At 46.9% G+C, this 23459-nt stretch overlaps 1 protein-coding gene and 1 non-coding gene across 2 annotated transcripts in view; both read left to right on the top strand.

Moving 5' to 3' along the window:
* The window catches only part of Mgat5 (alpha-1,6-mannosylglycoprotein 6-beta-N-acetylglucosaminyltransferase), a 275296-nt gene that overhangs the window by 153069 nt on the left and 98768 nt on the right, over positions 1 to 23459 (top strand). Inside the window, exons 5-6 of the mRNA XM_055602025.1 lie at positions 6460 to 6536; positions 7320 to 7409. Coding sequence (XP_055458000.1) covers positions 6460 to 6536; positions 7320 to 7409 — 167 coding nt within the window. The remainder of the gene's footprint in view (positions 1 to 6459; positions 6537 to 7319; positions 7410 to 23459) is intronic.
* Positions 18301 to 18409, top strand: LOC129675531 (small nucleolar RNA U6-53/MBII-28). Its single transcript, XR_008719951.1, has one exon. It is a non-coding gene; the product is annotated as a small nucleolar RNA U6-53/MBII-28 (small nucleolar RNA).

Here is a 23459-nt window from a genome sequence, read left to right on the forward strand (position 1 = left end):
GCTTTTTTCTTTTACATGTATTTATTTTGTGAAGAAAAGTGCATGTGTCTTGGCACATATGTGGAAATCAGAGGATGGTTTGTGGGAGTCAGTTCTCTCCTTCCATGTTGTAGGTGGGTGGGTCCCAGGGATCGGACTCAGGTAGTTAGGCTGGGCAGTAAGTACCTTTACCCACTGAGCTATGTTGCTGGCCTTCACTCTTCTTTATTTTATTTTATTTTTTAAGTCTCATTATATAGCCTTGGCTGCCCTGGAATTCTCCTATGTAGACTAGGCTGGCCTAGAATCCACAAAGATCTACTTGTCTCTGCCTCTACCTTTTGAGTACTAAGTGAGATTAAAGGCATGCCCAACCTGGGCTGCTTTTTTTGGTTGATTCACATTCTTAATGAAGTCTTGTGACAAAGGAATTTATTTATACACTTAAAATAGCTTAAGGTAATTGCCAGTCTTCTCCCATACTTTCTAATTCTATATTGTTTTTTCTTCCCCAATTATAAGAAATACTAATACATGTACATGTAGAGTATATATTTCTACCTTTTTACACTTAGCAAGATCCAAGCCCTGAACATCTTCGACAGTTTGATATTGACATTTTTGACTGTTTTTACTCAGGCCTATTCTAGAAGAAAAATTGAACAAATGTTATTTGTGGGCCTGAACAAAAAGTACATGTGCACATTTCAGGGACTGTCAGAGCTCCATGGCTCCACTTCCCCAGGAAAACTACCTGTGAGAATCCAGGGCTTCTGCAAGGCTCTGGCCCTACGCTGCAGTCAGTTGCCGAAGGAGTGTAGTCATACAAATAGCCTAAGGCGCAACCTGAGAATGCTGCGCGATGTTTGTCACTGTCATGGTGAATTCTTAATGTTTTCAGCCTACTTCCCAGTTTCATATTCTCATCAGTATTGACAGCTGAGAATGTCTCAAAATATGTCAGCTTGTAACTTTTTAAAAATATTTTTTCCGGGAATATAGAGCGTAGCCTATTTTTTTTTTTAATGTTTCTGAAACATAAAGCTAGCTCTCTCCCAGTTTATAACAGTGCTTGCCTTGCCCATTTATTGTAACTGGATACCCGTGTGGACTATTTCACGTTCTTTCTCTTGTTGCTTAAAATACTGGTGGACACCTTGTTGCAGGAAAGTTGAAAGCAGGAACGAGGTGTAGACTTGCAGAAAGTGCCGTTTACATGGAGAAGAGTGCGTGCAGATTCATGCAGGGCCCTGATTATCCGCATATCGAAGATTCCTTTTCCTCTGTAAGCCACAGAGATGAGAGTATGTACACACATTTATAGTGCTGTGAGGCCTTTACATTCACTTACAAATAACCAAGCTTTTCTCCTGCTCCGATCTGAAGTCCTGTGATCTCAGTCTCCTTTACCCTCCACCGGCAGGTACTGTGACTGACGTAATGACCAGGCGTGGCGGGACAGGCACAAAGAACATCCATTCTGTAGGTTGAATACTGTGTGGTAATGGTGAGAACCTGTGGTCGTGCTGTTCCAGGCTGCACATATCCCGGGCTCTGCTGTCACAGCTGCTCTGCGTTAAACGAGACCTCGTGTGATTGCAGGCCTCAAGGACCTGGCCCAGGAAGGGTGACGAGGTCCTTAGAAAGATTTGCAGCAATTGTTGAGAGAGGAGAGAGGCTCACAAGGGTGTGGCACGAACGGGAGCTGCTGTGGTCTGAGTGGGAGCTGTCTTCCCTAATCTTTCAATGGTTAGTCATGGGACTGTCCAGCTGGTCACACTGTTTGGGAAGTTGTGAAACCCTTAGCAAGTAGAGACTTGCTGGCAGACATATGTCATTAGGGTTGTTAGGGTCTTCACCCATGGCACCACTTCCTGTCTGAGGATGCAGTGTGACCAGCCAGCCTCCTGCTCCTTACATCCTGCCTTTGCCACCAAGATGGATTCTTAACACCGAACTTCAGACCCTTTTGCCTTCATTTCCCTCATACTGAGACTACAAGTGTGTAACCACGCCCACTTTATGTGGGTGCTAGGGATGGGACCCAGCAAGCTCTCGGCCAGCTGAGCTCCCAATTTAAGGGGAATTTCATCTCCTGAACAGTTTATGTTAGATATGAATTCTGTCCAGCTGTAAAGATCCTATGTGATAGTTTTCTCTTAGAGTACACTATGTTCTTTTCCTTAAGTGTTTTTATCTTTAACACCCAAAATAAAATGGTCAGAGTTCACTTTTTTTCCCTTCTATTCAGTTAATGGTGGTTGTCTCCCCAGACAACATATACACAGCAGCTTTCTAACTGCCTGCCATGGGAATCAGTACGTTAGGTCCTGGAGTTTGTGCCCTCTCACCTGCAGTGCCCGCTGGGCTGTCCAGTCATGGCTCCTCTCATGCTGCCTTGTGTCCAGGCTTTCTCTATCTCCTCCCCTCTCCACCCTCCTAGACCAAGGGGTGACTGCCTGTCTTCACTCATTAGAGTGGGGCTTCTCCTGGTAAAGCACTCTGGTCTGGGAACACACATCAAGCTGCCTGTCCCTCTTCTGCAGTGTCCCTCTCCTGACCTTACTGCTCACTAATGTGTAGAAGAACCATTAGGCCAATAATCCTGCAGGAAACTGAGAACAGAGTATGTGACGAAGGGAAGTGTAAATAGCACATGATGGTTTGGCTAGATGCTGTTGGAAATTTGTTGTTGTTATAGGTATGGGCCCTGTGTACACACGTGTGTGTGTGTGTTCACATGAGTATCAGCATACACATGTGTGGATGCACTATGTTCATGCTTCTGGAAACAAGAGGTTGATGCCACGTGTCTTCTTTGAGTGCTCTTCTTGTGCTCTCTCTTGAAGCCACTTGAACACACCGACTTGACTGCTGTTGCTAAGCAGAGTGCTCTGAGAACCCCTGTCTGGGCCTTCACAACACTGGCATTAGAGCCAGGTCGTCGCACCTGCCTGCCGTTTACGTAGGTTCTGGGGATCTGAACCGTGGAGTTCTTATGCAGCAACTGCTTTGCGTGCTGAGCCGTCTCTCCATCCCCCTGCATGGCAATGTGGTTTCATGTGACGTTCTGTCTGATTCTTTAGTATTTGCATACAGGTACTACCCCAGGTTCAGGTTCTTAGCAAGTCCGGGAGGCCAGCACAGGCGCCTTTCTAAACAGAATAACACCTTGTCCGTTTACTCCTCCACACTCAGTGCTCACATTTCCTAGGCAGAACACAAAAGCAGTGATTGTGCAGTGTGTCCATGAATACCTTGACACAGCTGGGGGGAAATAATCCTGACCTAAAAGGACAGCCAGGGCTAGAGAGATGGCTCGGTGAATAAAGCCCTTGCCTCATAGTCGTGAGGGCCTGAGTCCGCTCCCCAGAACCCATGTAACTCTGGACGCAGTAGTACGCGTCAGTAAATGCTAGTGTTCCTAGGCAAGACTGGGGGGTGGAGGCAGAACCCCCAGAAACTCAGGCAGCTAGCCTGGAAATGTGCAGTGGAGAATACGAGACCCTTTCTCAAGCAAGATGGAAGATAAGTTCTGTCACCCAAGGTTGTCCTCTGACTCCACGTGTCATGCTTGGTGTGTACGTGTTAACACACACACACACACAGTCACACTCACACACATGCGCTCACCCAAAAGCCCTGTGGCAGAGATTCGTAGTGCCTCACACAGAGAAAGGGCTTAACGAGGTTTGTTTCCTCATTGAACTAGGGTCTTCTTCGCCTCTCCAGGCTGTAGCTTCAGGAATCCGGAGAAGCAGAGAGTCAGCAGCTAAGCTTTTGAGATGCAGTGCGGGGCTGGAGAGACGGCTCAGCGGAGAGACGCTAGGCCCACAGCCATAGAAGAAATGCAGCGCTGATGATGCTTCCAGCTCTTTAAGCCAAGATCCATGAAAGCGGTGAAATACAAAACATGCTTTTCAAAGTGGCATGCAGCGTGATGGCAGGCTCTCTGCAGAAAATATGAACACAACCAGAGCTGCTCTCACAGATAATGCCATGCCTTCTCCCACTGTGGGTCTACATTTCATACAGAAACAGAAACTCATGTGTGTCTGTGCATACATATGAGATATGAAAGAAAACCACAACAAAGGGAGAAGCAGGAGGGGTCTGCAAGAAAAGTGGGAAGAGATGAGAGTTTAAATAAATTATAAGAATAAAATGACTTCTAAATAAAGCCTAACTTTGGATTTGGGGTCCTCTGTTGGAAATGTGCCACCTACCAAGCCTGTGCACATGTGAAGAACCGTGGAGTCTGAGGCAGAGGGTCCCAGGCATTTCAAACCAGGGTCACTCAACCCGGTGTCCCCCGTGAGCGTGCAAGTGGCTCTTGTCGATTATTTACACCTCGGCTTCTCTAGTCCATTGGGGAGCAGGGAGCCTCCTGTGACCTTGAGATCTTCTGCCTAGAATACTTGGTGAGCTGGTTGGTTTGGTGCTTTTCAGCTCCACACAAACCTAAACATATCCGGGAAGAGGGAATTGAGAAAATGCCTCCAAGATTGGCTTGTTGGAATGCCCATGGGGTATTGTCTTAATGATGGATGCGGGAAGTGTCACCCCTGGGTTGTTCGAGAAAGCAGGCAGGAAAAGGTGGCACAGACCTGGTGGCGCACACCTGTCATCCCAGCACTGGGAGGCAGAGGCAGATGATCTCCGTGAGTTCAAGCCTGGACTAAGTGAGGTCAGGACAGCCAAGGCTCCTGGAAAAACCAAAAAAGACAAAGCAGGTGGAGCCAGCCAGTAAGCCAGATTCATTCATGGTTCTGTTTCAGCTCCTTCCTCCACGTTCCTGTCCTGCTTAGGTTCCTGCCTTGGCCTCTCTCAGTTGATGGGTTGTGAGCCAAATAAACCCTTTCTCTTCAGTTTGCTTTTGATCATGGTGTTCTGTCACAGCAACAGAACGGTAACTGAAACAACTGTTCAGGGCCTAGTTGTAGAAATTCATTTTCTCATGGTGTAAAGCAGTCGTAGACAAAGATTTGCCAAGCAGAGAATAAGTTGTATGAGGTCATTCTAGTGGGAGATGGTCTTTCTCTGTGGCTGATTCCCTCTGATTTACTGTGACTGGTTCGTACAGCCAGGCTGGCTGATGAAGGTGCTGGCAAGAGCCGCATCTCCAGGCCCATCGCTGGCTTCTGGCTGGTGCAAGGCTCTGGGCCAGGGGCAGCACTTGTGTGGGCTCACTCCACAAGGGCCATCTGATAAGGTGGCCACGTGTTCTTATCAGGTGTACAAGGAGAAATGCCACCCTGTTGTACATACAAAACAGTTGCTGGAGACCCCTTATCTTTTGAGAGGAAATAATGTGTGAGGTGCCAGGGGCACAGTGTCACCCTTCCTCCAAAAATGTTTATTCTTGCTGGTAGTGGCAGAGCTAGACAGGAAGATTTGGCTCAGTTTCCACTGGGAAGACAGATGGCCGCAGTTCCTGAAGTTTGGGGGAGTTTTATGAGCCCATTTTTCTCTGTTCTTTCCACCACCCCTATAAAACAGAGATGGAAAGATAACCAGGTACCTTTTACCTATCAGATACCATCCAGTTCCAAATAAAATCAAGGTCATTGTGTTCTTAAGAAGAACCTTTGCAGAGTGTGGGGAGATGGTCATGGTGAGGTGCTTACAATGGTATGATGAATCCCCACCACGCTAAGTGTTGGCGCACGCTGGCGTCCCAGCGCTGGGGAGGCAGAGGCAGGAAGAACCCTGGGACTTGCTGGGCAGCCAGCCTAGCCTAGGTGCTGAGTGCCAGGTCAGTGAGAGACCGTATCTCAAAAAACAAAGACTGTAGAACGTTCTTAAGGAGTGACAGCTAAGATTGTCTGCTGGCCTCACACGCATGCACATACGTGCCTCTGTCTACATGAAGATACAAGCAGACGGGAGGGGGGCAGTGAGGAAGAGAGGGTGACTCTCACAGATGCCGACAGTCCTCTCTTTAAAGACTACTTGCTGATGGCGTGCGCCCTGTCATGGTCGGGGTTTCTATTCTGTGAACACATGGCAGCTCTTATAAAGGAAAACATTTAACTGGAGCTGACTTACAATTCATAACGTTGTCCATTATCATGTTGGGAATGTGTCATATAAGCAGACGTGCTGGAGGGGTAGCTGGGAATTCTATATCAGGATTAGCAGGCAGCAGCAAGAGACAGTGAGCCCTTGGGCTGGGCCTGACTTGAGCATCTGAGACCTCAAAGACCACCCCAAATAACACAGTTCCTCCAGCAAGGCCACACCTTCAATAATGCCACTCCCTGTGAGTTTCTGGGGGTCATTTTCATTCCATACCACCACACCCTGTCTCCTAGCAACAGCATACTGTTGCATGTCCGGAGCTGGAGGGGCTCTATGGATCGGAACTTTGCCCCCATGTAGATCTCTCTACTTCAGCTTCTCTCTCAGCCTATGCTGGCTGTGATGTTGGGCTTCCGTATTATGGACCTCATGGTTTCTTTTGTTTCCTGTTCTTTGCAGATATCATTAATGGAGTTCAAGAAAAATGTGTATTGCCTCCTATGGATGGCTACCCCCACTGCGAGGGGAAAATCAAGGTAAAGCAGAAGCTGCACCTATTCCTCCCACCAGCCTCCGTCTCTTTCCCCTCTCAAAGATGCAAGTGAGCCAGTGAGCTTTGAAGCCACACCTTTCCGGGTGTTTCCACCATGCTGGTGATGGCCCTTCTCTGCTCAGCCACTCCGTGGGCGGGTCAGCAGTGGCCCTCACTAGCCACACCTGGACCACTTTGGCTCGCTCTGTCTTTCCAAGCCCTGCACCTCCAGCTGGCCTTGCTGCTCCCAGAGCTGCTGTCCCAGTGCATACCTGGGTTCCTGATCTTTTTTTTGTGTTGTCTTGTATTATGTGGGAAAATATATAAAATTTGTTTGGCCCACTCCTGGAGACCACTCCTGCCAGTGGTGTTCAGTCAAGTACTGTCATTCAAGTACTTGTTAATGGTGAGAACCTCCTAGAGACAATGTCCTCTGGGCACAGCTGTAAGTGCTCATCGATACTGAGGTGAGTTCTTGGCCTGAGCTCTGCACCGCAGGCCCTGTGCCATGGTTGTGGACCCTCCTGAGGGTGTTGGATGGAAGGCCCCTGGAGTCTTGCTAACACTCTCCTGCCCCCTGCCTCCAGTGCTCTCTGCTTATACAAAGTTCCTCTGCTCTGGCAGCAACTGCAAAAGCTAAGCCTCTGGTCACCTGGCCCTCAGCTTGGGGACTCTTGGCTCTGCCCTATCCATGGGCCATGGCTTGAGTCGCCCACTCCACTGTGCCCCTGTCCTCTTCCCCCCTTCTCCGCAGCCCCCTCAGCCATGCCCCCTCCTCTCGTTTCAGTGGATGAAAGACATGTGGCGCTCGGATCCCTGCTACGCAGACTATGGGGTGGACGGGACCTCCTGCTCCTTCTTTATTTACCTCAGTGAGGTGAGTCTGTTCCTGCGCATCTGGGCTGAGGTCCTTGTGTGACTTAACCTGGAGTTGGAAGAGCTGAAAAGGAGAAGAAGAACTTTTGGCTTCCTCCATTATCCTCCCACGCCCTCGTGAACATCTTTTTTCCCTTAAAGGAAGAGCAGCCTGGATTAGCTGTTTGGTTTGCTTCAACTGCCTATTTCAGTAAAATACACACAATGTAAGACTTTACGTTTTCATCACTTTTTGTTTGTTTGTTTTCTTCTTTTGTCCCTTTCAAATCATTTATTAGTTTGTTTATTTATTTATAGAGGCTGTGTGTGTGTGTGTGTGTGCTTGTGTGTGTCCACCGTGGCACACAAGTGGAGGACAAAGGGCAACTTGTGGGGTTCTCTCCTCACTGGAGATGGAACGCTGGTCTTCAGGCTTGGTGGCAGTCGCCTTTACTCCAAGCCATCTTGGCAGCCCTGCCCTTCAGAAGAAATCATCACTATCTCCAGAACCATCTCATAGTGCGCCCAGACGGAGCAAACAGAGTGGTTTCAGTGTAGGGCCCATAGAGCTCTCAGCCTTCGGAGGGAGATACTAGGAACTACAACACAATAATCTTTCTTAAGTCTTTAAAAACAAACATTCTCCGCCTCTTCTTCTTCCTTTCTTTTGTTTGTTTGTTTGTTTGGTGTTTTGAGACAGTGTTTCATATCCCCCAGGCCGTCCTGGAACCCGCTGTGTAACCCAGATGTCTCTGGAGTTCTTACCCCCTAGCTTCACCTGTTCTGTACTCATGCTTATGCAGTGCTTAGGGTCAAGCCCAGGGGCTAAGTGAGCAGTCTACTGAGTCTGCGGAGAGCTGAGCATTTTGAATATGCCGCCAGGTACTGTGAGTGCACCCGCACTGCTCTGCGGCCCTCACTACTCCTTCTCTACAGAGCTCTGCCCGTTCTGCACGACCAGAACTCTGTACGCTTTGCACTAACTGCCCACCCATCATCCTGCCCTGGACCTAGCAACCACCATTCCGCTTTTTGTCTTGTTGAATCTGAGTGTGCTAGGTAGTTCAGAAAAGTGGAGTCGTACAGTATGTCCTTTTGTGTCTGGCTCATTTCACATAGCATATTCCTTTTTTTTTTTTTTCTTTGTGGGAATGTACCTCACCTCCATTTTTTATTAAATTTATATATATATATATTAATTACAGTTTATTTACTTTGTATCCCAGCAGTAGCCTCCTCCCTAATTCCCTCCCAACCCCACCCTCCCTCCCTCATCTCCTCCCTGCCCCTCTCAAAGTCCACTGATAGGGGAGGTCCTCCTCCCCTTCCATCTGACCCTAGCTTATCAGGTCTCCTCAAGACTGGCTGCAATGTCCCCTTCTGTATCCTAGCTAGGCTGCTCTTTCCACAAAGGGTGGGGAGGTCAAAGAGCCAGCCACTGAGTTCATGTCAGAGACAGTCCCTGTTCCCCTTATTAGGGAACCCACTTGCACTGAGCACATGACTGAGCTGCCATGGGCTACGTCTGAGCAGAGGTTCTAGGTTATCTCCATGCATGGTCCTTGTTTGGAGAATCAGTCTCAGAAAAGACCCCTGTGCCCAGATATTTTGGTTCTGTTGCTCTTCTTGTGGAGCTCCTGTCCTCTCCAGCTCTTTCTAACTCCCCCTTCTTTCATCTGATTCCCTGTACTCTGCCCAAGTTATGAGTCTTCAGCATCTGCTTTGATACATTGCTTGGTAGAGTCTTTCAGAGGCCCTCTGTGGTAGGCTCTTATCCTGTTTCTTGTTTTCTCCTACTTCCAATGTCCATCCTATTTGTCTTTCTAAGTGAGGATTGATCATCTTACCCTGGATCCTCCTTCTTGTTTATCTTTAGGTGTACAGAGTTTAGTATGTTTATCCTATCTTATGGGTCTAGTACCCACTTATAAGTGAGTATACACCATGTGTGTGTTTCTGCTTCTGGGATACCTCACTCAGGATCTAGTTCCCACCATCTGCCTGCAAATTTCTTGATTTCCTTGTTTTTAATTGCTGAGTGGTATTCCATTGTGTAAATGTACCACAATTTCTGTATCCATTCCTTAACTGAGGGACATCTGGGTTGTTTCCAGGTTCTGGCTGTTATGAATAAAGCTGCTACGAACATGGTTGAACAAGTATATTTCTTTAAGGCACATTATTTTTGAGGCATGTTAGAATTTATTTCCTTTTTAATGCTGAATGATATTCCATTGCATGTTTTGTTTAATACATCTGTCAGTGTGGTCTTGAGTTCCTTCTCCCTTTCAGCCATTGTGCATAATGGTGCTGTCCTTCCTGCTTATATAGCATTGGTAAGGAGGAGTTTTGTGTGTCTTGTAAGTTTTGGGGATTTCTTGAGACATCTGAGCTCTTTTCTTCCTGAATCTGCTTTCCCTTGGCCATTGGCTGCTGTGTTCTTATGGACTGGATTTTTACCTGCTGTTACCATTTTTCTTCTTTTTTGTCTGATTTTCATTTTTGTTAATATAGGTACATTTCAAATGCAGATCGCAGAGCAGTTAGCAGGCGTCCTGTGCTCAGATGGTACCTGTTTCTCCTTTGGGAAGAGTGCTGGTCTAGCATTACACAAAGCCCAGAGTTTCCCCAGCACTGCCTAAACTGGGCAGAGTGGCACATGCCTATAATCCTACCAGCTGGGAGGTGGGGGGAGGAACTTCGGCAAGTTCAGGGTATCCTTGGCTACGTAGTGAGTTGGAGGAAAGCCTGAGATATACAAGACCTGTGTCAAAAGATGAGTTAAGTTTATCACTGGGGACTTCAGGGGAAGAACCTAAAAGGGAGTTAGAAGCCAGCTGTGCCTTCTCCTCTGGACCAGGTAGCCTTAGGGGCTGTGTAGGTGCTGGCCAGGCTTGGCCGATCTCACCGCCAGTTCTTTCATTGTTCTGCTTCGTTATGCAGCCCTTTATGCCCTGAGGAGTATCTCCCTGTTTTAGTCTGAAGTAAATGTTCTTGCCATGGTTTTCCTTGTATAGTCTGGGTACCTCTCTTACTAGGTGACCAAGCCCAAGTCTCCCATGTTATAAGGCATGGCCCCTCTCCTACATCTGAATTCTCTCTGATGATTCTCAGCTGATGATTGTCAAGTTGACACAACCTGAAATCACGTAGAAGATGACCCTGTGGGCGTCTCTGTAAGGGTGTTTGTAGTTTGGGGGAATTGAGGTGAGCTATGATGCAGTCTGTCCTCATGCTCCTTATGTGTAGACTGCACCCTCAAACTCTGAGCTCTAGTAACCTGTTCCTTCATCAAGTTGCTTTTGTAAGGTGTTTCATTACAAAGAAAAGCAGCTAACACGCCCAGTTTCTTCATTATATCAAAGTCACAGCCCTCTTCCCTCCGCACTGGGCTTTGATCCCAAGGCCACAAAGATGCTGGGCATGCAGGCCTACCCCTGAGGACACCCAGACCTTTTGTCTGACAAATCTGTTCCCCAGATACCGGGGAACCCCAGCACTAATGACAGTAAATTGCCTGGTAGAAGCGTAGGCTAACCTGGATGTCTCTCCTTAGCTGCAGAGGTACTGACGTTTCGGCATTTGTTTGAGCCTGTCCCTTATTGCTGGCTTCCACAGCCTTCTCATCTCTTTCTGCAAGGAGAGTCAGGCTGTGGTGACCTTCACCCCAGTGAGAACTCAATTAGAAGTCCCTCTCCCACCCTGGGGCAAGACTCTTCATCTAGTTTAATTTCCCAAAGTTTCCTTTGCAAATCCCTTTCCTGACGTGGAGGAAGCCAGAGTCCAGGGTGGGTCATGATTGACAAGCAGGGCTCATTCTGGGTTTGCGAATTGCGGGGGGGGGGGGGGGGGGCACTAAGGAGATGAAAGTGACAGGTTCTGCCTGGGTTTCTGAGCCTCTTCTCCAGCTCCTGGGCCCAGACTGAGCAGATGTGGAGAAGTAATTCAGTGGACTGAAAGACACAGACATGGTTCATGATAGGTTCCTTTCCTTTGAAACTACTTCCCCTAACGGCACTCCCAGTGGAGGAAGGATAGACAAGGGAGAGGAAAGAAGGGTCTGGGGAAGAGAGTCCAAGGGAAATGCATAGAGAGCTTGGTTTCATAGGCCTGTACTTACTCCCTTCCTGAGGTGTTTGTGGACCTCAGGAGCCTTAGACATAATGTCAGTTTCTTTCTTCTTTTCATTAGCCGATTCAGCTCAGTGAGTGCTTCCTGACCTTATAGTCAGCAGGCTGTCAGCACGTGCTGAGGGCTCCTTTTCTTGCCTCAGTGTCATGAGTTCTGTATCTTAGGAGTTTAACAGGAAAAAGAAGAGAGATAGATTCAGATGGGAGAGGAAGAAAGGATGGGTATCACTAGCCACAAAGTGGAAGAGCTGCCTCCTCTTGCAACAGCCGTGAACCTCATAGTAGGTAACACTGATTGTCACTGACAGGATCTGGAAGACGAGCTGCTGGACATGCTGGGAAGGAGGCTTATTGCACAGGCTAAGGAGGGAAGCTCTAACTTAAGTGTGGCCCCGTGGGCTGGGGCCTCAGACTGAGCAAACAGAAGAGAGCAAGCTGAGCACCACTATTCGCCTCTCTCTTCCATCTAACCATCTAGCACCATGTGTTCCCAACATCGATGGGCTGTGTCCTCAAACTCTGAGCCAAAATCAACCTTTCCTTCCTTAAGTTGCTTTTGTCAGGTTTTATACTAAAGCAGCAAGAAAAGTAAGTAATACAAACCTCCAAAAAAGACTCTGAAAAGGATTTATTGTATCATAGCACAGACCCAGTGACCATGCAAAGCCGTGGCCCGGAACATTGTATTTGCTCTTCAGCCATTTCTAAACCTAAACGTGTTTCCTCAAGCCCTTCCAGTTGCAGTTTCGCTTGTTTTTAGAGATGTCTAGCTCCCTTCAGGATGGCGTGAGGGTGCCCAGGATCACATGAGAATGCCCTTAGAGAGGGCCTGGCGGGCAGAAGATGCTCAGTAAACATATGGAGCATGTCTGTGTGTTTTCATGTTATCCTCACTCGAGGACATTCCGGATGTGTTTGCTGTTCTGCCTTAGAGTTTGAATCAAGCCACTAGTCTAATTTGATTTAAGATAGACCATCTGGCATGATTTCTAGTCGTGCGGAAACAGTTTTTCCCTTGATACCTGTTTGGTTGGTTGGTTGGTGTATTGTTTTTTGTGTGGGAAGGGTTGTTCATTTGGAGGCCATTTGTCTTCCTTCGTGGCTGCCCGCTTACTTTTTAAAACGGGGTCTCACTAAATATAGAACTCAGCAGTTAGGCTAGATTTTCTGACCAGTGAGCCCCAGGGGTCCTCCCATTTCCTCTTCCTCAGCCCTGGGTTATAGGAGTACACCACCATTTCTGGCTTTTTTTTCTTTTTAATGTGCTGTGGATTAGAACTCACATCCATGTGCTTATGTGGCAATCACTTTAACAACTGAATCATCTCTCCAGCCCCAGTGTCTTCCTTTTTAAGTGACAAAGATTATATACACATATATGTGTGTTGGGGGGGTTAGCATTGTGTTTTGATAAGCATGTGCATTGTGGAATGTCTAAGGAAAGCTAAGGAATACCCATTATGTTCTTTGTGGGAGTGTGATAAACACACTTGCCCTTGTCTCCACGTGGGATGCTGCGTTTGTATTAACTGGTACACAGAGCTTGTTCTAGGAAATTAATGAGACAGCTCCCAAAGTCTGTTATTTACCTTGTAGTAGGATTAAAATCCTGGACAAGGGTCTGGGAGATGGCTTAGCATTAAAAATGCTGATCTTGTAGAGGACCTGAGTTTGGTTCCCAGTAGTACCTTTATCAGGCTGTTAACACCTAACTAACTTTAACTTAAACTCTAGCGTCAGCAGATCTCATTCCCGCTTCTGACCTCTGTGTATACCTGCATGTAGATGATCTCTTTGTCTCTGTCTCTCTCACACACAGACACAGACACAGAAATAAAAGAAAATAAAATGCTGGGTAAAACACTTATGTGGGCCTATTTGTTAGTCTGGTGGGGTTTTTTGTTTGTTTGTTTGTTTTGTTTTTTTCTCTCTCTCCTTTTGCTTTTCTCTGTGTTATAACTTTCCTATTTTGTTGAACTCTGAGACCTGCTTACTTCCCTGTCACACACCAGGTTTCTTTTGCAGTTGGCAACATGAGAAAGCCATCTTTGTCTGACTTGCTCTGTGAACCTAATCAACATGAATGTGGGCAGCTTCTGTTGCATTTTCAGTCTTTATGGAAAGGGCTGGGCTTGTTTCTGGGTTTGTCATAATCAGAACAGAGACACACACCAAGACCTAAAGTAAATGTCACCTGGGGGATAGTGTGGAACCTTTAGGTTCAAGAAGTGCCTCTCGGGGCTGAAGAGATGGCTCAGCGGTTAAGAGCACAGTCTGCTCTTCTAAAGGACCTGAGTTCAATTCCCAGCACCCACACGGCAGCTCACAACTGTCTGTAATGCCAGTTCCAAGGGACCTGACCTCCACCCTAAGGCACATAAAGTAAAGATGTGCCTCTCTTCCTTCGTTCCCTCCCACCATTGTCTCCGTACACCCACTTGCACCGAAGAATGGAACTGCAACTTCTGTTTTAAGCAAGCTGCACATTGAAGGCCCCTGATCCCATCTCCCCCATCTCCACCTACTCCCCCACACACACCTTAACACAACCCTCCTACCCTCATGTCCTCTGCTTTTGTTTTGTTTTCTTTAGAAATCCACCGAGTCTAATTAGCCTGCTGGAATGCAGAGTGACTTGACCTTGCCTAGGTCTTGTCCAGGTAACCATAGCTACAGTGAGTTTGTGAGCATAGTGGCCGTGTCAGGTCCAGAAGACTGTCTGCCGTTGCTCTTTCCCAATCTCCTGGCTCTTACGTTCTTTCCTCCTGCTCTTCGCTCAAGTTCCCTGAGGCTCATGAGGGAGGGGTTCATATAGATGTTCGTTTAGGGCTGGGCATTCCATAGTCACTTGTCCTTAACACTTGACCGGAGAAGAGTCTTGACATTGCTATGCAGTGCAGAAAAAGGCCTCTCTGACCCAGCCTGAGACTGTAACTCTTTAGAAGGTAGTTTGACATGTCCATTTAGCAATACATTAGTAATACTTTCCTCTCTGCCGATGACTTCCTTGGCTATTAACCACCTTGTAATCTACAAATCTTTTTAAATTGAATCCCCCAAAGTCTAGCTTTCTTTGTGTGACCTATCACCACTCTCTGCTCTGGCTGAAACCACGCTGGTGACAGCAATATAAAAACAGTATTTGGGGGCTCCTTTCTCTAGGGAGGGGCTTGTGAGACAGCCAGAATATTCCTGGAGTTTTTAGGGTCAAGCCTGGTCCCTGGCAGAGCTTGTAAGCTAGGCTTAGTCACCTGTCCCCAATACACCAATTAGAGACAAGGTATAGCGAAAGCAAAGGAAGATTATTCAAAGTGACCGTACTGGAGAGAAGAACAAATAATGAGGTACAGCCCAGCACTGTGAGCCTGTCCTCAGGGTCCTGATATGAAGGTGTGTTTAGGTGTAGAAGTGTGTATGTTTGAGCTGCCTGGATGGAGGGGTGGTCCTTACCCATCACCATTTTTACAGCTCTTGTCTCTCCAGCAAGAGGGTCTCACCAGTTGTCAGAACTGTGTGAAATCTCCAAATCACTTCCCTCCCCTCTGCTGGCACCAGACACCAGCCTTCCCTTCTAGCGTGAGCCTCCTGAAGGAAGTTGTAATTTCTTGGTATCCACTGTCTCTGTCGTCAGATAATGGACAGGCACATGGAAGTCTGTCTTTGTAGTATCTTCTGCCCCCTCCAGGACAGAAGGAAACATCATTTAAGCAGAATGCTGCAGGTGCCCAGCTCTATTTCACCTGCTGGCCACAGACAGCCAAAGGAGCTAGAGAGCCAGGCCAGAGGCAGCCACACTGCAAGAGTTGGGTCTCCTGGCTTTGGAGTTCCACACAGGAGTGCCCTTCTCGGTCCCTTATTTTGACAGACTGTGAACTCAGCCAAGCAGCCCGCAGCCACTGGCTCTTCGTTCTCTCTATGCTGAAGCCCACCCATGTTGGGCATGCAACCCTAATGAACTGATTTCAGTCGATCATCTCCATTGCTTATTTTCCAGCACTCCATAATTTTGATGCCAAACAGGAGGAATCCCACCAGGCTCCCACGAGGTCATGGCTAATGAAAACTAGGTGTCACTCACCCTGTGAGGAGTGTCTGTGAATGATTCAGCTCATCTGGCAGCCTCATATTTCAGCCCCAGGCAGGTCACTGTGTAGATCAGTTTCTTTGAGCTGTGTAACCATATACCCGTTACAGAGACAAGCCCGTGGAGAGTAATTACTGCAACTGTCCTTGTTTCGGGCGTGTTAATTCAATTCGGCTGTCTGCACCTTTTATTGCTAGTGGCTCTTAGAAAACTTGGAACAAGTTTCTTCACCCCCATGACAGTGCATTGATGGAGGATATTCATGTATTTGACACCCATACATCTTTTTCTTCTTATATCATTGTTTGAAAACCTAGCAAGCAGCATGCTCCTCCAGAGCTCTTGAGTCATCGGTCTTATGGTGTTTCTGTACGTGTGTGTGTGTGTGTGTGTGTGTGTGTGCGCGCGCGCGCGCGAGCGCGCAGAGGTAGAGGCTGGCCTCTGCTGTAGTTCTTCAGGCACTGTCCATGTTGTTGTCTGCTGGCTTGCTTGTTTATGTATAGTCACATGTGTATGAGCACACATGTATGCATTTGTATGTCGAGGCCCAAAGTTGATGCCAGGTGTCCTCTTCAGTCTCAGTTTTATCGAGGCAGAATCTCTCACTGAGCCCTGAAGTAGCTGACTCCAGCTAGCTGGCCTAGCTAGCTTACCCCCAGGATCTCCTGTCTCTGCCTCCCAAGTACTGAGATTACAGATGGCTGCGCTGCCTGCCTGGCTTTCAGCTGGGAGGCTTAGACTCTCATGAAAGCCTTCTCTTTACTGAGCCATCTGCTGAGCGCTCTATGCATACCCCTTCTTTACCTGAAACAGGGTCTCTTACTGACCTGGAGCATGCCAGGTAGTCTAGGCTGGCCAGTGGTGAGGCCCAGCCATCTGCCTGTCTCCCCACCTCCCCAGTACTGGAGAGACAGATGCACAACACTGGACCCAGCTTTTTAACGTGGGTTCTAGCGACAGAAGTCATGTCATGCTTGAACGGCAAGCAGTCTGCCAACTGTGCTGCCTTCACAGTTGATACTATTTTTTGAAGCATTTCTATAGCTATTGCAGGGATATTTAGTCTGAGCTAATCGAATTGTCCAGTGATTTATTGCTAGATCCTAAGATGTTTACAAACTACTCCAAATGCCAGTTTAGACAGGTGTATGTGTGCATATGTGTGTACGTGTGTGTGTTTGTGTGTGTAACCTTCCTAATGGAACAAAAGAAGCAATGCCATGCCTTACCCATCAGTCTGTTTCTTCTCTTTCATGAACAATGGACATAAAGGTCTCTGCCTTTCTGTTTTCCCTTGGCAATATGTAAAACCAATATTGGTTGAGCGTGCTATTAACCTTGAGTTTAAATTCAGCGTACTTAATCCCTTGATTACTGCCAAGATTAATGCCCAACAGGAAAGGTTGGAAGCTTAAATGCTTGTGAATGCAAGCATGAAATGAAATCCTAATAACCAGCACAATGATCTGGATTTATAGCCTGTGTGGGCTGCGAAAGATAACTTGGAAATGGTGTTACGGAGACTAATCTGTCAGAGTGGCAGCCTTCGAGAATTGACTGCTCGGGCTGCAGGAGAAAACAGAACAACAACGAAACTGTTCCGTGGGACAGGTCAAGGCCTGCTTTAAAAAAGACCTCCAGGTTGTTGCCCGAGTATACCAAAATGTGCCTTGAACATGTTTAGCTGTGTGAAGTCGCAAATTCTCTTACCACAAGATAAGATTTCCTGGCAGTCAAGGCAGTTGGCTGAGATTTATGGTTGAGATCTTTTCATTTTCTGCACCCAGACTTTCATCTCTATCTTTTCATCTACGTGTATTCATTGCTTTTGCTGCCTGGGTGTTAAGATGCCCTTTCCAAAGGGATTTTTCAAATCATCCCAACTTCGCAGAGCTGTGTTCAGCTGGCTGGTGTCTCTGCTCCTTTCCTGCCACTCTCTTTCCAGAATTAGTCCTAATGCCATTTCTTTCTCAGCAGTGTTTATAGTGAACTTCTCCTGGTCTCCACCTTGCAAGACTCAGGGGAAGGAGCAAGAGCTGCCAAACCCCAAACTTCTGCGTCTGTCCTCCTCCAAACACATGGGATTGGCGGAGCTCCAGTAGAGTCAACTCCTATCTGTTCTATGTTTAATCCGCATGCATCCATGCATTCGTGTGTGTGTGTGTGTGTGTGTGTGTGTGTGTGTGTGTGTGTGTGTGTAAATGTGGGCATTAGTGTGACGCAGAGCATGTGTGGCAGTCAGAGGACAGTTTCAAGTGTCAGTTCTCACCTTCTAGCTTGATACAGAGTCTCCTGTTTTTCTGCCCTGTGTAGCAAAGTTCACTAACTTTAATGCTGGGAATTTTCTGGTCTCTGCCTTGCACCCTGCTCTGGAAGTCTGGGCTTACAGACATCAGACCTTCACATTTGTTCTTTCCCCACTGAGCCATCTTCCAGATGACCTTTATATACATTTCAGTGTTGTTTCTGTTTTTCTGATCAAAATACATTTAATATTTTTTTGAAAAGGATCTCAGCCAGGCTAGCCTCAACTTCAACTACTTTATGTAGCTGAAGATAACCTGCAAAATTTCCATGTGCTGGATTACAGATGTACACCGCCATATCCAGGTTTTGTGGCGCTGTGTAGAGCTCACAGCTTTACAGATTCTAGGCAAGCACCCGATGACTGAGCCCCTGCACCCCTTGCAATCCCTTTGTCCCGATGATGAGTTGCCATGCTAATACTGAGCCACCAGCCAGGCTGCTCCTGCCTGGTTTGGGTGCCAGTGAGTTTAACAAGACTTCTCACGTGGAGACCTGAGGGACAATACAAAACGCACAACTTCTGCCGCGTTGCTTGCTGTTAGCGTACGCTGCTCTCACGTCTGACGAGTCTCTCCCTGTGGCACTGCATCCCAGCCCTCTGTTACTGTGTTTCCTGCTGGTTGTTTGTCCCATCAGAGTCTAAGCAGAGTGAGGCTGTGGATCTTTTTGCATCATGGATGGTATTTCACACTTTTTCCAAGTTATGGGCTCACTGATTCCCTCCTCCCCTGTTCTTTCCTTCATGCCTTCTCTCACCTCTCCTTTCTGTCTTGAGCTGTGGCCTCAAGCATGATAGGTCAGTTTCATACCCCTAGATGTGCTTCTTAGGTTTCAAACCCAGGCCAAATGGCTAAGATGCCTACTAACATTTCAAAGTGGGCACTGGTCTCCAGGATCTCCCAGCATTCCTCAGTCCATACTGGTTACGGGGTCCTCCTGGCTGACATACCTAACCCAGTACCCTAAACTTCTCCAGCCCCAGGACTGGGCTGGGCTTGCCCTTCCCTGTTGTTCTTTTCTATATAACCCAGCCATTTTGGATATGCTGGTCATTTTACCCTTTTTGCCTCTTGGTCTCCTGGTCTCCTGGCTGTCTCTCTCCCATCCCTCTTCTCCACACATGGCCTGACGAAATCTGCTGGTTATGTCCATTCTGGACTCTCTAAGGTGTCTCTGCCTCTGGCTGTGCCTCCCCTCATATCTACAATAAACCTTCTCCTCCACCAGGAATGCCCATCAAGGTGAAATCACCTTCATTTCCTATCCAGTCACCCAAGGAGTTCCTATAGAAAGCCTTTAAATATTTTTATAACATGTATTTACTGTTTACTTGTTTATTATGTGTGGGGACATGGCTGTAACCTGGCACAGATGTGATGACACAGAAGTCTCAGGCAGAGACTTCTTCTACCTATGGGACCTGGAGATTGCACTTTAGCCCCAAGCCCTCTTTTCTACTGGACCATCACAGAAAACCTTTATTTCCCAGTTGGCTTCCACAGGTATCTGACCCTTTTTAATATTTTAAAAAATAATTTTTTTTCTTGTTTGCATGCTTTATTTTTATTGTTATCATTAAGAAGCCATTGTTTGTCAGGTGTGGTGGCGCACGCCTGTAATCCCAGCACTTGAGAGGCAGAGGCGGGCAGATCTCTTTGAGTTTGAGGCCAGTCTGATCTAGAAAGTAAGTCTAGAATAACCAAGGCTACCCAGAGAAACCCTGTTTCTAAAAACAAAAAGTTATTGGTTGAAATACGTGTGATATGTTTGACTCACACTCATTATTTTCTGACTGATTATCATTTTGTCATTAAAAAAAAAAACCAGGAGTGCCTGATATATACATTTATTGAATGGCTGGTTTTGTTCGTAGTGTGTTTTAAGTACTAGGTCATACGTACTCTTTTACTGATCTTGTTTTAAGTAGTAGTTTTTCCTAGCTATAACCTTGTCTTGAAAATGTTGTCATTATAAAAACCTACTAGGACTTTGAGATTGAGACACAAAGCTTTGAGCTTATTCGCAGTGTAGTACTGTCCAGTATTATTTCTTGAGGAAGTATGAGGTCAAATTAGAGTTTTAGAATGAAAGACCCACTCATAGAACTATTCTTGGTCACTTAAGATGATAACCAAGCAAAGTCAAGTGGTAAACGAAGGACGGTGGTGTCCCTGGTCTCTGGAATGTCACTGCCTTTCAACTGTGGATAGCTCTGACTGTTGAGATGTATTCAGGCTGGCTGAAGCCGGTTTTGAGTGCATTGAACACCTAAGCAGAACTTTTGAAAGAAGTGTGTCTATTCCTCGTGTGATTATCTGCAGAGGAATCCATTTGCCATCTCTGCTGTGTGATGAAAAGTGGCTTTTCTCAACCAGCATCGATCTGGGTTTTTAAAATTCTGTGTCATTAGCTCGCCAGAACCCATTGGTGTTCTGAGACAGATGGAAGACTTTCTACAGCTTCTCTTCATGCCTGAGCAGGATCACGCCAGCCGCTGGCTTTCTCCTGCACATGACCAGCTGGATTCATGGTCTGTGTTGCAGCATTCCTGCCTGTGCTGATCAAAGCAATAGCGGGTTCTCTAGAGCACATTCACAACTCTGTCCCATCTGCAGTCTCGCTTCAAGGGTTTTCAATCACCTGTAATCAACAGAGGCCTGATTATATACAACGGAAATCTCTAGATGCAAACAGTTGACCAAAAAGCTTTTATCATACTATACTATTGTGTTGTCTACCCCTTATTGGTTATTGTTGTTCATCTCTTGCTGTGCATGTCAGTCTCTGTTCTCTGCTCTGACAAAATACCTCACCAAAGCAACTTAAGGAAAGCAGGCTAGTCTGGGCTCCCAGTTCAAGGGTGCAAGCCACCCTGGTGGGAAAAGGCTGGTGGCAGGCATAAATGATGTATGTTTTCCCTTAAAACAATAAAAATATATTAAAATTAAAACATTATACCCTCTCGAAAGGGAGTACATGGTGACTGTAGGGCTGGGTTGTCTCTGGAGTACCTGGGGATCTGAATGCTTCAGATTTGGAGAAGTGCGGCAGGTGGGTTTGTGGCCTACAAACACACATGAACACACACCCATCAGAATTTTCAGATTAACAAAAAGAAGAAAACTGAAAGATTCCAGGTCCCCAGCACACAGAGACAGCAAGCCTCTCTCTTTTCAGCATTTGGTTTTGAGGAGGGGTTTTTTAATGCAGTTTTGGCTAGCCTCGAACTCACTATGTTGTCCAAACGGTCTCAGAACTCACAGAGATCACTCCAGAGTGCTTGGGACTGAATATGTGCACTACTGTGCCTGGTAGTTGGTTCTGATCGTGTTTATCTCCTGAAGAAGGTAGCATGAGATCCTGTGTGCCAGCTCTACACTAGAACAAAACAAAACCCTCTAGTCTACATTAAGAGAAGTGACCAAAGCTGAGGCTCTTTCTCAAGAAAAGAGCATCACCACAGAGCCCAGACTGCATTTGCACCTCCCTGGCACCTCCCGATGGCGTTGGCAGTAGGCTCCTTTCTCCCCTTCACCCTCTTCACGCTGTCCGTGGATCTGCCAGCACTTTCTCTTCCCTTAAGTACAATGAGTCTTCCATGCTGTGGACCTTGAAAAACAGCCTGACCCAGTTAGAACTTTTAGGAACTCATACTGCTTTGATTCGCCAGCCTCCTGATGAAGCTGAACAACCTATTTAGTTCAAAGAAGGCTAAATCACCAGGAGCAATGTCAAATTGTTTTGTTCTATGTCTCATCTCTAAAGAAAAGTGATGTATAGGAGCTCTCCACGAATATCCATTAGTGTTCAGAAGTTCTAGGCCAGCAGGTCTTCCCTGTCTCTTTCTGCTGCCTCTTCATTTTGTGGCCTGTGGCTGGTTCACTAAAAAGATTAGTCTGTGTCGAAAGAGTTTTGCCTTCAAATCGAGCATGATTAGAAGTAGTGCTGCTCTCTTGTCGATTCCTGGGTGTGTTGCCTTGAATTCAGATAGTTTCGATTTTGTGTGTGCACACGTGTGTGTGTGTGTGTGTGTGTGTGTGTGTGTCTGTGTCTGTGTCTGTGTCTTAAATGTCTTCCTGTGTCACACTCCACCTTAGGTTTTGAGAACCTGGAGCTTGCTGGTTTAGCTAGATTGTCTGTACCTTCCCAGTGTTTAAATTACAGCGACATAATGACACCAGGTTCCTTAGCATGAGCTCTAGGGATCAAACTCAGCCCCTCGCTCTTGAACTTCAGTCACTGAGCTGTCTCCCAAATCCAGCATCCTGTTGTTTTACTGCAGTGAACTGTAGTCAGCCGTTGGTGAGTTGTTGCCTCTGAGAGGGTCTTGTGATGTAAGGTTGGACAGAAGTAAGGGCAGATGAGCGGCAGTGTGCCTCTGCACCGAGGCAGACATTCAGTGGACAGCCATCGCTGGAGAAGTGTGGCTGAAGCAGCCATGATGGAAGTGCCTGGAGGCAGCCCGAGAGTAGCTGTTTCGAGTGGTTTGAATCAGGGCAATTCCTGTGAGTCAGGGAGTGGGCTCCTCCTGGGGCTGGCTCTGTAGATGGGCTGTTACTGGTGGGCCGAGCTCATTAAATGATACTGGAGGCATCAGACAGAACATGCAGTTACAAATCAGGAGGTCGAGTCGTTAGCTCCAAGCATGGCTTTCCCAGCACCCTCATTGCGGCGTTTTATTCAGGAAAATGTTGCCCTGTGGACGGCAGTTTGTTTCATCGCTTGAGTTATCGCCAATCCTGGTAATCCTTCTGAGGTTCCAGGGAGAAAGAAAAAAATTGTTTTTCCTCTTCTCCCCACAGAGTAATTGGTTTACATATAATTTAATTATTTCATCAACTAGTTATCCCATTCTCGTGGTAGAAAACATCCTTAACCCAACCTCCCTTTGTGGGTTAAGGTCTTTGTCTATTTTTCCACCGTTCCAGTTGCATGTGTAGCTGAAATCGCTGCCTGAAAGCTCAGTTGGAACACACTGTTTTCCATGTTTGCAGCGATGTCCTTGGAGGCAGCCAAGGGGTAGCTGGTGATTTAGAGAAAGAAGAACTAAGAAAAATGACCAGCTCAAAAAAGGAATTACAGCCTTGAGAGTTCTCTAGTGAAGTCACATGTCAGGTCACCTTGGACTGACTATGTTTTCATCAGGCTGAGTCTTGGGAGATTCTTCATGAGGTGGACGTGAAGGGCGGGCTTTCCCTTACCAATATCTGGTCACACCGTGGTGTTACCTTTTAGTTGGTGTTCTTTAGTCACAGTCATGCTTCATCTTTTCCCGTCACAGTCTTCATGGGGAATTCCTTTATCCTGGCAGGTTCCTCTATACACTTCATTTATTCAGGGGCTGGGAGAGGCTCAGTCAGCAAAGGGCCTGCTGGGCACACGTGAGATCTGAGTTAGGATCTCACATCTGTAACCCCAGATCTCTGCATCTGTAACCCCAGAGCAGGCACGTAAAGACAGGCAGCATCTGAGGGAGAGAGAGGAAAGGAAGGAAGGAAGGAAGGAAGGAAGGAAGGAAGGAAGGAAGGAAGGAAGGAGGGAGGGAGGGAGG

The sequence above is a fragment of the Psammomys obesus genome, unplaced genomic scaffold (assembly GCF_907164565.1).
Source record: "Psammomys obesus unplaced genomic scaffold, mPsaObe1.curated_primary_1811, whole genome shotgun sequence".
Classification (NCBI taxonomy): domain Eukaryota; kingdom Metazoa; phylum Chordata; class Mammalia; order Rodentia; family Muridae; genus Psammomys; species Psammomys obesus.